The sequence below is a fragment of the Mus caroli genome, chromosome 6 (genome assembly GCF_900094665.2).
Source record: "Mus caroli chromosome 6, CAROLI_EIJ_v1.1, whole genome shotgun sequence".
Taxonomy (NCBI): domain Eukaryota; kingdom Metazoa; phylum Chordata; class Mammalia; order Rodentia; family Muridae; genus Mus; species Mus caroli.
The window spans coordinates 69,959,827-69,976,805 of NC_034575.1; the positions used below are offsets into that span (position 1 = coordinate 69,959,827).

The 16,979-nt window shown below is 43.1% G+C and overlaps 1 protein-coding gene across 1 annotated transcript in view; it reads right to left on the bottom strand.

Annotated features, from left to right (window-relative positions):
* Dnah6 (dynein axonemal heavy chain 6) overlaps positions 1 to 16,979 on the bottom strand; it is a 195,330-nt gene that overhangs the window by 58,273 nt on the left and 120,078 nt on the right. The window contains exons 47-55 of the mRNA XM_021164519.1: positions 15,910 to 16,062; positions 13,634 to 13,774; positions 11,611 to 11,853; positions 10,098 to 10,265; positions 8,698 to 8,933; positions 6,934 to 7,195; positions 2,468 to 2,591; positions 1,564 to 1,760; positions 610 to 813 (exon numbers count right to left, since the gene is read on the bottom strand). Of these exons, the coding sequence (XP_021020178.1) occupies positions 610 to 813; positions 1,564 to 1,760; positions 2,468 to 2,591; positions 6,934 to 7,195; positions 8,698 to 8,933; positions 10,098 to 10,265; positions 11,611 to 11,853; positions 13,634 to 13,774; positions 15,910 to 16,062 (1,728 nt within the window). The remainder of the gene's footprint in view (positions 1 to 609; positions 814 to 1,563; positions 1,761 to 2,467; positions 2,592 to 6,933; positions 7,196 to 8,697; positions 8,934 to 10,097; positions 10,266 to 11,610; positions 11,854 to 13,633; positions 13,775 to 15,909; positions 16,063 to 16,979) is intronic.

Here is a 16,979-nt window from a genome sequence, read left to right on the forward strand (position 1 = left end):
GTGGCTGTCCTGGAACTCACTCTGTAGACCAGGCTGGCCTCGAACTCAGAAATCCGCCTGCCTCTGCCTCCCGAGTGCTGGGATTAAAGGCGTGCAGCCCCAGTTAAATGTCCTTTTTAAGAGTTGCCTTCGTCATGGTCTCTTCACAGCAATGAAATCCTCACTAAGACAGGCAGTCAGCTTCCTTTCTGTCACTTTCTCAGGGGCTTCCTGTTCTAATGCTCACTTTGCATTTAGGAAGTCAGATAGCAGGCATCTGTAAATGGAGTCAGACTTGTTCTGACTTCATCCTGATTCCTCAGACTTTTAGGGTAAAAGGATGTGTTATCTTGCATTTCTGACAATTTATATGCTCCCAAGTAGAAAATGGAAAGCTGGTAGCCAACCTTCTAATCAAAATCAGTCAAAATGAAGAATAAAGGGCTCTCATGTAGGTCCCTTCTGATTTTTCTCAAAACTGAATACTTCTGTAAGATGAGGGACTCCGAGGAGAAGCCTTCTCAACTCCTTCAAGCTAAGTCTCCTGTGGTCTTTCAATCATGTTAAAAATCCTTTCTTACATGTTATATTCAGCAGAGGGCCACTCTATCATAAGCATTTGTTACATACCTGATCTTGGGGATCAATCATCAAAGGCCACCTTCTCCCCTGAGTAACCAAAATGCCATTCTCAGTTGATATCAAGTCTCTGGGCAGTCCATCTGTGTTCCACTGCCGGATTTCATAGGGGTCACCAAGAATGTTAATGAGACTGAAGGAGGGGTCAATAGGGATCTCCAGGACCAGGCAGGATTCAATCCACCACTCTATAAGCTGTAAGGAGGAACATTTATATGTGATGAAGAGCAGTAGGAAGATGGCTAGACCATGCCATTACTATAACTTCAGGCATGACACAGAACTGTCTTTCCCCTCCTCCCAACAAGGGACCAATCACATTGAACCAGAGCATCTCTGAGCTCTTTCCATGTCTGGGTGACTACAAGACTATGCTCCATTGCTCATGAAGGTGAACATTTTTAGGAAGTTATTTAATAAAAAATGACTATGCAGTTTTTCCTGTTAATTTGGTATTTTTGGAAAGGGCATGTAGACAGAATATATATATATATATTATATTGTATATATATATATATATATATATATGCACATGTGTGTGTGTATGTATGTGTGTTTTCATCCAGTGTTTTGCTTCTTCCTGTCTCCTTCCTCAAGTACTCTGTGCTTGTCTTACTTCTTCACACACATTAAGTTTAGATGCCATTTCCGACATGAAGGTAGGGACCACACTGTATCCCTCCTGTCTCCAAGGTTATTGTGTTGAGTGATGAATAGCTTTACAATGTAGAAGGAGGAAAGGGAGAAATATGTTAATGGAAGCTTAGGTACAGATAGTCACCAGCCAGTGGGAGAGGTGAAGGTCTCTGTGTGCGTGTGTGTATATAAATATGACATTTACTTCTGCCCTGGTGAATTGCCTGGGAAACCTGGGAAAAGGAGCCCCCCCATACCCCACCCAGTTCTTCTTGCATCTTACCACTCCACACATAGCATCTTACTCACCATCTGCCTGTACTGGGCTGTGAAAGCCCCGTAATAAGCCACACAAGCTGCTGCTATGAACACGTTTCCAACAATGTTCGCTAGCTCCTCCTGGAATTTCTCAATGCTTTCTTCCCACCGAACCTGCTCGTCTCCTAATGCAGCCGTTAGCTTTCCAGCACGTATCAGGCGCGCTTTGGTCAGGGCCATGTTCTTTGCTGGATGATTTTGAGAACATCTGGTCAGGTTAGTCAATATTTCCCAAATTACTAAGAGCTGACTGGCTTGCTTTGGTTTCCAAAGGAGCTATTGTTATGTAGCTAATGATGTCAATTCTTCTCTACAAAAGCTCACACTAGTTCCCTATGTGTGTACTTTTCAGAGCCAAGTCTAGCCTCTTCCATGCTAAGGTCTTCCCAGGTGCTCCTTGTTCTTGCTGGAGACAGTGCTCTCTGTAGGCCTGCTGTATTTATTGTCTAGACCAAAGTCATGTGTTCTTTTGAGTTATAATGTGAATGTTCAAATGAGCCGTTTTGTATGTAAGATGGTGAATTTATACAGTATCTTCCTTCTTCTCATCTGGTACTAGAAAGCTCACAAAAGCAGGACAATGTAATATAAGTACATCCAGCATGTTACATTAAAGCTGAGATCTGGGAGCTGGAGAGATGGCTTGGCAGATGCGAGTGTTTACTGCTTCTGTAAAGGACTTGAGTGTGGTTCCCAACACACATGTTAGATGGCTCACAACTGACCTGTAACTCTGTCTTTCGGGCATCTGCACTCATATGCTTTCCCCATTCATGTATAGACATAATTAAAAATAAAATAAAGTCTTTTAAAAGGCTGTGATCTGACTCCGAAAACTCTTCTTCCTTTTGGAAATCAGGCCTTTCCTGTCCAAAATGAGTCACAAGCCTCTTACCCAGACTTTCTTTCTCATTCACGCCTTTCTCGTACTCATCTTGCAAAGTCTTTATTTGATCTTCCACTTGCTTCAGCAATGCTTGCTTTTCTTTCAGGGTTGCCATTGTAGCGTCAAGTTCAGCCTAACAAAAGCAAGCGATTAAATGAGTGGCACAAAGTTTGATTGGCCCCTGTATAAAATTGATTAAAAGTATGGTTTATGTTCATTTTAACATGTCCCCAAAGACTTTCATCTTGCACAGATTGAGCTAGGATGTAGCTTGGTTGGTGGGATACTTGTGTAGCATGTATGAAACCCTAGGTTTGATCCCTAGTGCTTCATAAAACCAGGCATGGTGGTGTGCACCCACAGCCGTAATCCCAACAACTGTAGTTAGAAGCAAGAGCCATCATTGGTTACCCAGCAAGTTTAAGGTCAGCCTAGGATACATGAACTCCCCTCCTCTCCATAAAGTAAAATATAAGATTAGAAACAAGCAACCAAAGTAACAACAAGAACAATTCTATGGTGGTTTGAATATGCTTGGCACAGGGAGTGGTACTATTAGGAGGTGTGGCCTTGTTGGAGTAGGTGTGGCCTTGTGGGAGCAAGTGTGTCATTGTAGGGGTGGGCTTTGAGATCCTTCTCCTAGCTTCCTGAAATGCAGAATCTCCTGTTTGCCTTCAGAACAAGATGTAGAACTCTCAGCTCCTCCAGCACCCTGGCTACCTGGACACTGCCATGCTTCCAACCATGATTATAACAGACTGAACCTCTGAACCTGTGAGCTATACCCAATTAAATATTGTCCTTTATAAGAGTAAGCCTTGGTGTCTCTTGGTAAGTCATGGTGCCTCTTCACAGCACTAGAACCCTAATTAAGGCAGAAGTTGGTTCCAGGGACTGAGGTATTGCTGTGATAGGCCTGAGCATTCTTTTGTTTGGAGGAGTGCGGATTTTGGGACATTGAAAAGCAGTGAATGCTTTAAGTGGGGCTTAATGGGCCATCCTCGTGGGAAAATGGAAGACACTGGTGCTGAGGGTGATTTGAACTATGTAGACCTGGCCTAGTAAGTTTCAGTGGAGAAGAATTTCATTATGTAGCCTAGGGACTATTGTGATATTTTGGTAAAGAATGTGGCCACTTTTTGCCATTTTCTGAAGAGTCTACCTGAGGCTAAATAAAGGTAAAGAGATTTATATTAATTGCATTTTTGACAAAAAATAGTTCAGCAGAGACTTCGTTCTCTGGTTTAATCTAATGAAGAGGATTTTGATCAAGGATAGGAAGTTTAGAAAGAAAAAATATAAAATGTATGGTTCAGTTAATAAAGGACAGTAGAAAGTGAAATGGAGCTGAATCTCATGTTCAAGGAGATAAACAGACCAAGGATGTGCTGATATCAGGGCAAGATCCCACCCAGCTAAGCTTATTGTTTGTATTTGCTTTTGAACAAGGAATAGTTATACCATGTTAGGTGTTATTGCCTGGTTATTGTTTTCATTTTGACTTTTAATCTGAAATGAACTACAATCCAGAAATGGAGGGCACACTTGTGATCCAGATCTTGAGGCTGGAAGGCACAGGCTTTTGATCAGGAATAGTGGCCATGGAAAAGTTTTGGCTCAGGCATGTTGGTATACACCTTTAATCATAGGAGACAAAGGCAAGCAGATCTCTGAGTTCAAGTCCAGCCTGGGACAGAACAAGTACTAGATGAAGAAAAGCTTAAGTCCAGCCGCAATGATACATGCCTTTAATCTCTGCATCGAGGAGACAGAGCCATGCAGATCTCTGGGTTCAAGGTCAATCTACATAGCAAGTTCCAGGACAGCAAAGCTTAGTGAAAGAGTTAGAAAACAGAAAGCTGGTGATAATGTAATAGAACAAGGGTGCCATGTTCCAGCCCTAGCAAGTAGCAGAACTTGGCGGTTTCAACCATGTGGCTTTGGCTTTAGAGCAAGAAAGAGAGGCGATACTGGGACAACTGATGCTCATTAGCTGGAGCTAAAAATTAGCAGTGATCAAGAAGAACCAGTGTCCCCGAGGTGACATCTTCTGGGAAATGTTTTCTGAGAGCACAAAGGAAGCTGTGTTCCAAAGATAACCAAGGTTGTGCCTTGTGTTGCCGCTGGACTTGGTAATGTGTAAGAGTCACCTAGGTAGTGTTACTTTTGAAGGCATGAAGGGGTCATGGAGAGCAGCTGTGAGGCTTGGCACTGTGTGAGGCCAGGAAAGGCCACTGGTGAGGGTGCAGCCTCAGTTCCAGTTGATGGCCCAGGACTGAAGGGGTCAAGCAAAGATGATGAAGCTTGGCAACACATAGGGAGCCTATGACAGGCTTTTGGTGAAGCCCCATTGGAGTGGAAGACCCCAGCATATTGGAGATACCAGTACCATGGTATGACCACTGAGAACAGCAGCAGCAGTGGAGTAGAGTCAACCAGACTGCTTCAGAGGGCAAAGCTGGAGAAGTGACCCAAGCCCTTTGGAGAGCTCAGAAGATCATGTGTGGATTCCAGACACTGGAACAAGAAGCTGTAAAGGTGAAGTTGCCTTGGATACCCCAAGACATTAGAGATGTCAGAGCCATGGGATATCTGCCAAGGAAAGCTGCTAACAGGGAGTGGAATCGGCCCAAGAGAATGTCAGATCTGCCAACAGCAGTCAACAAGAGTGAAAGGAGTTGGAGATCTGAAGAGTGCTTTGACATCAGACATGGAGACTTAGAGTTTAGCGTTTACCTAGGTGGTTTTCTGTCTTGTTTTGGTCCAGCATTTTCTCACTGTGACATTTTGGATGGTAATGTATATCCTGCATGTTGATGGAGGTATGCAATCTGATTTCTTATTCTGATTTCTTAAGGGATTACAGTTAAGGGGTTGATGAATCTCAGAAGAGACTTTGAACTTTGGACTTTTAACATTGGTGAGACTGTTATAGACTATGGGACTTTAAAAGTTAGATTAAATATATTTTGCATTATGCTATGTCTAGGTCTGGTCCCCATAATTTTTGTGTGTTTGAACAAGCCTGTGGGAGTCAGGGAGTGGAATGTTGTGGTTTGAATATGCTTGGCCCAGGGAAGGGCACATTTAGGATTTGTAGCCTTGTTAGAGGAAGTGTGTCACTGTAGGGGTTGTCTTTGAAACCTTCCTCCTAGATGCCTGAAAGTCTCTCCTGTTTGTCTTCAGAGCAAGATATAGAACTCTTGGCTCCTCCTGCACCATGCCTATGTGGACACTGCCACACTTCCAGCCATGATGATAATGGACTGAACCTCTGACCCTGTAAGCCAGCCCCAATTAAATGTTGTCCTTTATAAGAGTTGCCTTGGCCATGGTATCTTTTCAGAGAAATAGAAACCCCGACTAAGACAATGGCCAACAAAATAAATTATCAAATGAATAGAGAAACAGATGTAGTAGTTACCACAGTGGATTATGATTTTAAATTATAAAACAAATTCAATATTCATGTATGACAAAAACTAATATTTCTTAACTAGTTCTCTGTATTAGAAGTCTACCAACTAAGGCCTACAGGCCACAACTAGGTTAATAATAAGAAATTTTATTAGCATATATGAGTTATACATAATGGGTTTCATTATAATATTTCCACACATGTATATACTCTATATTTATCACATTCACGTCTTATTACTCTCACTTGTGCCCCTCCTATTCTCTCCAATTCCCCTCCATTTCTAGCTACTCTCCCTTCCACTTTTATGCCTTTTGTTTTTAATAACCTAATGAGTTTCATTAGGGTTGCTTACAAGAACATGGGCACCATGCCCATGGGAAAGTGCCTCTCCCTCCCCCAGTGATGGTAAACTACTGCTAGCTCCTGTCAGGCTGTGAACTAGACTAGGACTTCTTTCTTCCCTCCCTCCACCCGCCACTTCTTCTTGGTTCTCTTTCTTCACTATGCTGAGGACTTAACTCAGAGCCTTGACTGGCTCTGTAGGGTATCCACAGAGCTAGAGCAGTATTTATTCTCTGGGTGTCTAGAAAAGTTTTACGCATCCCTGCTTGCTACCTATAGCTTTGGTAACCTGCTCCACTTACAGTTCACTCTTTGCTCTTCTCAAGAACTCTGAGGATCTCCTGTCTGATCCTGCGTTCATTGGTTCTGACACCCAAGATGACACCACTAAGTGTGGGAACACAGATCCGTAAGAGACTATGAGAAACTTTACAAGCATCGCAGACATATGACACATGTCCCTTTATACCCTGACGCTAAGGACATGCATCTACTCAAGATTCACTTCTTTTTATGCTACCAAAGGCTGACTTGAGAGAAAATTTCTGCGGGGAAATTATCTCTGCTTGCCATTTCTAGAAATGAGCCACTTTTCAGGACTGCAGTCACTCTCACACTGCACATGAGAGAGTCACAGTGGCCTCCCATAGAGAGTATGAGTGACCATTGCTCATGACCTTCCAGTCTCTAAGTCCTGCCCTGGATGAGGTACCTGGGCAGCACGGAGCTTCTGTCTCTTTGGTTCGACTTCCTTGACCACCCGAGAGTACAGATCCATGGCTCTCACCCACATGCACATGGATTTGCAGGCCTTGGACACCTTCTCCACCTTCTCAGGCACGAAGTCAGGATTGTTGATGTACTTCTGAAGCTTCAACAGGATCTGAGGCTTTATGTTCTCCTTATCGTATTCTAAAAGCCTTCTTAGGAAGTTAGAGTCACCAAGAAGTTGCTTTGCTGTTGGCCAGTCGGGCCTGCAAGACAGACCATGGTGAGCTAACAGCGCTGCCATCCAGAGCAGGATGACACCAAGGTAAGTGGCTGTGAGAACCTTATAGTATTACCCAGTAGTTGGGGAATTTTAACCTTGGCACTGTAATTCTGGTAATGACCCAACTAATTCATGAGGAGAGAGGAAAGTGGATGATTATTATCTACAACCTAGATTTGCTAGAGAATAAAATATGAGAGTTTTAGAAATGTAAGATGTTATTGAAACAGTAGTTTTAATTTTATTATGTATGTATGTATGTATGTATGTGTCTATGTATATATGTGTCTGTCTATCTATCTATGCATCTATCTCTCTCTCTATTTCTATCTATCTATCTATCTATCTATCTATCTATCTATCTATCTATCTCTTTCCAAGATAGGGTTTCTCTGTGTAGGACTGACTGTCCTGGAATTCACTCTGTAGACCAGGCTGGCCTCATACTCACAGAGACCCACCTGCCTCTGCCTCCCAAGTGCTGGATTGAAGTCAAGCACTACAACTGCCTGGCTAGGAAAGTAGTTTCTAAGAAGAGTTATTTTATTTTTATTTTTAATGATGTGTTTGTGGGATAGTGTGTGTGTGTGTGTGTGTGTGTGTGTGTGTGTGAGAGAGAGAGAGAGAGAGAGAGTAAAGTAGCTGTGAAGGCCAAAAGAGATACGGGATCTCCTGGAACCCGGATTACAGAAGTGTGTGAGCCAGCTGGTGTGTGTGCTGGGAACTGATCTGGAGTCCCCTGGAAGAGCAGCAGGTGCTCTTAACTTTTGAGTCATCTCTTCAGCATGAAAACTAGAGTTTTTATTTAAAAAACACTGTTAATTCTTGTATTTTATCCTTTGCCTTAACTTTGACCTTTTAATTCTCTTGCTAGGATGTCTTAAAAAATGCCTTCTAGATGTGCCTAGTCTCTCTGCAACTTGACATGCCAAGGCTGGGAGGAAATGTGGATGAGGGAGGAAGGACTTGGAGGAAAAGAGGGAGAGGGAACTGTAGATCAAATAATATGACACATATATGCTATTTAATTATATATTATGTATAATTATATATTAGACACATGAATATATATCTATATGAAATATAGATGTACATGAAAAATTAAAAAAAGATTGTATTGTTGAAAATCTGAAAACTAGATTTCAGAAGAAATGTGCTTGGCATACACACAATGATCCTTCATGATGAAATTACTGCCTGTCTGCCCAGTTCCCTCTCCATGAAAATAGTAGTTCTCCAAGCTTTTCCAAGGTTCACATTCCTTTGTCCCCCAAATTGCCTGTATTCTATAGCCAATAGTTTTATATCTTCCACTATCTGTCATAAAATATTCACTGAATAAAACACTTGTTGGATACGTTTGTTGAATGGACCAATCAAACCAAAGAGAGGTGGTCGGAGAACAGAATGAATATACATATAGGAAAATATGAGAAAGGAGAAAACTGGTGAAAGGGAAATCTCACCAGGCAGCCAGTGACTCACTTGGCATTTAAGAGGATGGAGATGGCTTCCATCACAGTCATGACCAAGTCGGGGGGCTTTGTGAAGACTCTGATTTCAGAGATATCTGCTTTATCTAAGGAATCCAGTGCTTTATTGGCAGCTTCGAGGGCAGGGAGTGCCTCCTCCAGGTCTCTCTGGGCATCATCAGCGATCGCTTGAGTCTCTTCAGCTTTCACCTTTGCTATTGCTTCATCTTCTTGCACAACATTACGGACCTAGCCACAGAATCAAAGTTGCTTAAGAGGTCTCATTAAGGCTGAGCATCCTTGTCTCCCATCAAAGTACTAACCAGGCCCAACCCTGCTTAGCTTCTGAGATCAGACAAGACTGGGCACATTCAGGGTGGTGCAGCTATAGACCTGAGCATCCTTAGTATGGAAAAATCTGAATCTGAAACTAAATGTTTCACCAAACACTGCCACAAGCAGATAATTTCACATGTGATCTTATGTGACAACCACAGTCAAGTGCGGGCAGCTAAAAAAACGATTGTACCAAGTTACTATCAGATGTTTATATAGCGTATATAAATGAACTTGTGCTTAGACTTGAGTCTGGTGTTGTATATCTCCTATGTGTGCAGATATTCCAAAATCTACAAAAATCCAAAAATCCAAACATACAAGATATCTGACTTGCATTTGAAGAGCCAGGATAATGAAGTGCATTTTCCCTTTGGGTCAGATCCATGGTGTGCAGGAGTTGCATCCCCTTTGCTGTTTGTCTATCTCATGTCTGTGATAAACTCAATCGTTTCTTCTTAGGAGGAGGAGGAACAATTTTATAATTTCAGACATTGCTTTCTTCGTGACTCTCAGTTCTGGTTACTGAGTGGTATCAACTCGGTGGTGGAGAACCATCCGGATTTGATCAAGTGATATTGTTTACAACTTCAAACATTACTGAATTTCTAGAAAAATAGCATTACTGATTCTGGTATCTATTTTAATGACACACATAACAAAATGATCACTTGCTGTGGATTAATTTTGATTGTCAACTTGACACACTCACAACTCTGAGTGTGTCTATAAAGTTGTTTCCAAAAAGATTTAACTGAGCAGATAAGACCCACCCTGAATATGGGTTGCACCAGCCTATGGGCTGTGGGGTCTTAAGACTGAATAAAATGGAGAAAGCCCACAGAACACCGGTATTCATGGATCTCTGCTTCTTGATTGTAAATACACTGTGATCAGCTGCCTCACATTACTGAAGCCAGGATGGACTATACCCCCTCCACCTGTTTGTGCAAACAAACCCTTCCTCCCTTAAGTCGCTTCCTGACAGATATTTGGTCATCCACTTTTTCTGTGCAATCCATGAGGTTCCAGCTAAAGCCTTCTGGCCCATATGACTATTCCCATACCACTGCATACCTGATCAGCACTTTCTTGGTCCACCACTAGTTTTTCCATCAGGGCTTCAACATCTTGTGATTTCTGTAGTAGCACAGGTTCTAAAGCCGAAAGGTCTAATTTCATTTTATCTACTAGTACATTTGTTTCTAGTAGCTTGGTGAGACCATTCTTTACACGATCTCGTGCCTAAATGACAACAGCAACAACAACAACAACAAAAATCACAACAGTGTTATGAACTGAGGATTGCCATTATTCATTATTTATACATTAAATTTTATTCCTACAGCATCATCATGCCAATCTGTAACACTTCAAGTTGTGAACTACTACAAGTAGGGAAACCTTTGTAGGTAGCACAAAGCTAGGAACTGGACTCCTTATTTACCATGTGTTAGGATCTGATCCCTCCGGCTATAACTGTGGGGTGTCCCTGAACCATTTGGCTCACTGAGGGAAGGGGATTGAACATTTCCCAGGGGTGAAAACCCTCATCTAGGACCGCAGAGGTGGTACACAGTACAGGGATTCCTCTTGAAAGAAGAGGAGACACTATTTTGAAGATGTGTAAAAAAGATCTTTTCAAATAGGCAGAAGTCAAAGGTGAGTGTTGGACTCCTTACAAGTCACCCCTTTACAAAACTAGGACCTGGGAAAGATGTTTTAAATATCTGAGTAGCAAAGGCTTCCACTTGCACTCTGTCTAAAATGTTGCAATTTTGGATCCTGTTAATTGGCACTATTTCTGGGCAGCTCACATGTCAGGCCAAAGTTTAATTACTTCACGAACACTGTGCATTATGTATTTGTTTCATTTTAACTGTCACAGAACCCTATTTACGTTTTACGACAATCCAAGGAGGAATTATAAGTATTTCTAAAGTTTATTTTCTAATTAAAAAAAAATCTTATTTAATTTTTGTTCGTATGAGATCTCATCTAGTACAGGTTTGCCTTCAAGGGCACTATGTAGCTGAGGATGGCCTTGAACTTCTGATCTGCGTGGTTCATAGTTCAAGTGCTGGAGCTGAAGACGTGTATCTTTACCAGTTTAGGGTTACCTTCTATTTAAGCTTACAGACCTTTCATAACAGGCTCAAGATTGTGTGTGATGTAAGTGGCAGAGCTCGGGTGGCATGAAGAGTATGTGACAGTGAAGCACTTGGTCTTGGTGCTGACCGTCACATACTAGAGCACATGTTAGAGCATTCAGAACCCAGCTCTGTGGCTCATCAGATAACTTCCGTCTGTGTTAAACCCTACAGAGATGGGGAGGTCTCTGCTCAACTCCTATGCTATTGTGCTGTTCGCTGTTCTCATTCTGTTGGACCAACAACACATAAATGAAAGAAGGAAAATATAAATATTCAGGAATGGAGAGACCCTAGCAGCAACACAAAACCCTGTTTTGGGTGCCATGACAGGTTGTGATTTTGGTTTGAAGATGGCTCTTTAGATAGACGGAGAGGTAGCGCAGTGGTAGAGCGAATGCTTAGCATTTCGGGTAAGACGGGTGTATAGATGAACGTACTGAGACTAACTGCTTCCTTTTCTCAGTGAGCATGGTCAGGTAGAGATTGATGAGCTCCAGGTAGGAGGTGGGCGTGGTGTAGTAGCGCCTGCGCAGTTCGTTGTAGTAACGCTCCGCCATGTGGGAGACGCTCAGGTGCACGTTCACACACATGAGGGAAAGCTTTTCTCTTAGTTCATCGTTTCCAGTGTCGACAGATGAGAAGAAGGACTTTGATACGGACAGAAGCGCTTCCCTGGGCCACTGTAAATAAAAAGGCAATCTGAAAAAAACCATTCTGCCGGTCACTTTTTACAACACATCGTTCAACAATTGAGAAACAGTGTTTGTCTAGGACTTCTTCGGCTGTCTCTTCCTTTCATCCGGTTAACTCCTCCTCCTGCTTTGGGAGTCTCATGAACCAAACCTTATTCCAGGGGACCCAGGTCTGCATTTGCTGACCATTTTGCCCCCTACCCATTCCCCCCCAGCAGTGTCAAGCACAGAGAAGTTGCTGATAAACACAGGCTGATTAGAAGCAATGGGAGGCTATCTTTGGAATTCTATGCATAGAATGATACAAGTCACAAGAACCTCTAAACTTCCCTGTGATGCGGCAGCGAGGTTGAGGTCGGGTCTAGACCTTGACCTTCCGACTTCTCGTTTGAAGCTCCCCTGACCCTTGGTCAAATGTGACCCTTAGTTACTCTGTGCTGCTGCTGGGCAGAAACTCGCAGTCCTCTCTCTTATCATCCTGAGGGTTTCTTGGTTTTTGAGCCTGTGTCTTTCACACTGGGGCCCAGGTTGGTTTTGAATGAGGAACAATCCTCCTGTTTTTAGCCTCCTGGGTGCTGAGATTACAAGCACCATGCTTGGCTCGCTCCACCTTCAGTGAGAACATCTCTGACAAGCTCCTTTCCTAACACATCAGTTTCGTGCTTTGTATGCTATTCCTTAGACTTCTGTTTACCCATTCAGTTACTTTCAGTGGATGCCTTTGCTTGCTACATGAATGAAAAGATCAGAAGCAAAGGAGACTTCAGTGAGCTCTTCACCCAACCCCGGTATCTTCCCATCTGTACCTTTTCCTCTCAGCACTCCCCTCTTGTCACGAGAGTAATGCTCCTTCAGTGACAATTACACCCTGTGCTTCACTGCTATTCGGTGACGTTGGTTCTACGAGGCTTAATGTTATGTTGAATCTCTTCCTGGATCATTTTTATCAACACACCCAGAGTTTAAAATCAGTGTTCAAAAGTAGTTCTGGACCAGCAAGATGGTTCAGCAGGTAAGGGCTGCGCTGCCAAGCTTGACAACTGGCAGCCAGACTCACATGGTGGAAGGAGAGAACTGACTCCAACAAGATGACATCTGACCTGCGTGTAAGTGTTGTGTCGTGGCCCCTCCCCCTAACACATGATGTCATGAAAGATTAAAGACAGGCTTTCTTGGCTTCGCTGTACCTCCCCAGTCCTTTCTCTTGTCTTTCTGTTTGCTTGGAGAAAACTTTTTGAGATTGTTGCTTACACTCACTGGCTCTGATCCCCTCTTCTGGTAGGATTTATTTATTTTTATTTTACGTGTATTGCTATTTTGCATATACATTTGTCTGGGCACCACACATGTGCGATGCCCTTGGGGGCCAGAAGAGGTAGTTAGAGCTTCCGGAACTGGTATTACTGACAACGAACGTGTAGCAACCATGTGGGTGCTGGGGATCAGACCCGGGTCATCTGGAAGAACAGTCGGTGCTCTTAACTGCTGGGCTATCTCTGGCTCTGCCTCTTTTTTCAGCTCTGTCCCTGGCCATGCACTGTGACAGCTCTTGTCGGGATCACAATGACTTCAGTGTCAGTGGCTTCCCCTCCCTTTACAAATCATGTTTTCTCTGTGTTCCGTGACCATCAACATCATCCTGTGTCTGAGTAATTCCCTAGAAGTCTTTACAACTAACATAAGGATCATGAGCTGTGCTCCGTGGGGTAGCCCCCCCAAAACAAGCAAATCTGTCTTCTCCCAGAGGGTATCCTGGGCCGTCACTGACCTGGACAAACCAGTCAATGGTGCAGCAGTTCACCAGGGAGGGAAACATCCGGCATCGGGACCTGAAGGCCTCGCCAACCGGGCTCATGCAGAGAACTATGTGCAGCTTCTGTCGTACTCTGCTGATGAAATATTGAAACACCTGACAACAAAGATCAGTTTTCAGTTGAAAATGAGAGGGAGAGTGCATGGAACACAGTGAGGATGCAACCAGGAAATAAAATGAGCACAGCTAGATGAATTGCAAACACCTACAGTCAATACAGTTGACAAAATCTAGACTCACATTGGTCTTGGTCACATTACTTGATGTGGGAAGCCCTGTTTTAACTCTGGGTGGCACTGTGTCCTGGGCAGGGAAGTCTGGACTTTAGAAAGTGGAGAGAGGAGCTGGGCATTGACATGCACACAATCATTTCCCTGTTTTCCAACTGTGGATGCATTGTGTGCAATTGCTTCAAGCTCTTGGTACTATGACTACCCCGCCATGATGGGTTGTACCCTTCATGGACAGTACCCCGAACTAGGATCTGGAGTAAACTCTTTCATCTTCAAGTTGCTTGTGTTAGGTAAATTTTATTATAGCAACAAGAAAGTAATGAAGACACTCATGCAATCTGAAAGTACTATAAAGGACAGCTAGAGGGAGACCTGGTGGTGGTATGGTTCTGTAATTCCAGTTACCTAGGAGGCGGAGGCAGGAGGATGAAGGTTTAGGGCTACCCTGAACTACAGAGTAAGTTCAAGGTTACACTGGGAGATTTACTGAAATCTTATCTCAAACAATAAAAGTGGAGTACTGGAGATCAGTGATGAATGACTTATCTACCATGTGTGAGACCCTGCAGTCAATCCGGAAGAAAGGAAAAGACATTTGCAGTTTTCACTGCAATCTGAGCACTGTATATGACTTTGAGGAGACCTCTTAAGTGGAGAGAGAGAGAGACCTTCATAGGTTTTGTTTTAGGACAGAGAGCAGGCAGGCTCTTGGCATTTATCTTTGTAGCTGGGAAGCCTGAAAGAATGGTGGCTCTGGAGAGCTAAGTTTTGGATATTACACCTTATTTCAGCTGTTCCTGCCAAGGAGGAGGATACATTGTGTTGTGGCTGGCAGTTGTTAGCAGGGGCACAGTGATTGGCCACCGGCTGGCTCACTGGTATAACAGGAATGGTACAGTAGAGGCTTGGGCTCCCACAATGTATGTGATGGTTGGTTTTAGTAATCAACCTGACATAACCTGGAATAACCTGGAAAAGAGCCTCAGCGAAGGATTATCCACATCAGGTGTGGCTGTCCGTGGGCGTGGCTGTCTGTGGGCGTGGCTGTGGGGGATTGTCTCGATTGTTCATTGATGTAGGAAGACCCAGCCCATGGTGGGAGGCACCATTCCACGGAATGGATACTAAACTGTATGTGAGAGAAGAGCAGATGTATGCAGGCAGCCAGGTTGTTTTTGTTTTCTGTCTGCTCTTGACTGTGAAGTGAGATGGCCTGCGTCAGTTCCTGCCCTGACTGCCCTGCTATCAGGGACTGTAAACAGGAATTGCCAGCCAAATAAATTTTTTCCTTCCTAGAATTACTTCTGGTCAGATTATTTCCACGGAACAGGAATGGAATGGATTATTTGCACGAAACAGTGTGCATTGCACATTCGTTCCGAGGAGTCGGGCTGCTTCTCTTTCTTTGGCCTCCTGAGGTTCTGCACCTCCCTAATAAGGGCCCCTCTGGCATAAGGTAGCTGCTGCAGTAGACTTCCTGACTGTACTCATTATCATCTCTGGCCCAGGACAGTTCTCACAGGGGACACATTAACTATCCCATAATAATAGCCTTGAAAGTGGAAGGAGGTGCAGAGGGAAGGAAAGCTGGAGAAATGGAGGCGGATATCAGCTATAGTGTGTGTGTGAGAGACAGAGAGAGAGAGCGCATATTTCTGTTTTCATCGTGTAGGACCTTGCTGCTAATCGAGAGTATAAAAAGCATTGGGCTTGCACCTGCAGCCTTTCTCAGGTGAGAGATTGCAGATGTATCTAACAAGTACAGGCTCAAAGAAGGGGATCTGGCTCTGACTGTAATCTCTGTGTAGGCAATGGGATTTCTGATTTCTGTATCCATGGGTATTTCTGAAAGTATAGTGAACAAACACTTTAAACACAGAAAATAAAATAAATAGAATCTAAAAAAAAATCATGTTAAAAAAAAACTACCCTAACTGAACAAAAGGGCCAAGGCCATCTTTGCTTAGAAAGTTGCATAATAATTCTGGGATGTGCTACCTCATCTCTGTTCCCCTCAGAGATTCCAGCTTCCTTTGCTTTTGGTCGGGTGGCTGCTAAAACCTGCTCCAACTCGTCCTTCTCAAATAAATTAGGCACTTCACCGGAATTCAGAATGTTGTTTATGTCTTCAAGGAACTCTTCGACAACGATCTATAGGAAAAGCAAAGTGGCCATCATAAATCTACCATGCTATAGTCGTTATATGAAGTTATCGAGTATTCATTCCAAAACTTACAGATACCGATTCCACCTTTAAAAGATACTTAAATAGTAAACAGCATCTTAAGTCCTAACACAGGGACTTTATTGAGTTTCCATCTTCTTCTCTTATTTTGTCTCTTGAAGGGCATTTGCATCTGTTCTTCCCCTTCACTGCTCATGCTGTGATAAAACATCCTGGACCAAAGTGACATTGGGGAAAAAAAGGGCTTATTTGAAGTACAATTCCAGGTTGCAGTCAAGGCAGGAACTCAAAGCAGCTAGTTACATAATGTCTGCAGTCAAAAGCAGAGAGAAATAACCTTTTGTTTGCTCATGCTCAGATGGCTTCCTCAATCTTGCCTACTGTTTGAGACCCTCTGCCTAGGGAATGGTGCTGCTCACAGCGGGTTGGGTCTTTTCACAGCAATTAACAACCAAGAGAGTTCCTAACAGATGTGCTCACAGGAAAATCAATTCTAGAGAATTGCTTGATTGAAACTCTCCTTTTCAGGTGATACTAGAGTGTGTCAATTTAACAGTTAAAACTTACTAGCACACCATTTTACCCATCAAAATCATTTGTACAAGGATCTTATATTCTGCTCCATTCAGTGATGATTTTCCTATGAATATTAAGCCACACTTCGAGTGTTCATCTTGTGGGAAAACAACATTCCTTGCAGACAAAGTGCCTTGCGTTTCCATGAGCATAAATGGTTGACAATTTAGTTTCTACTACCAATCTGTCTTTAGGTCTAAAGCTTTGCTTCTCAGCTGAGAGCAAATTATTTTCACCGACCAAATTCCCAGGAGTGAGATTAACAAAGTGCGTAAATGTCAACTACTTCTCATTTAGGTCAAGTATG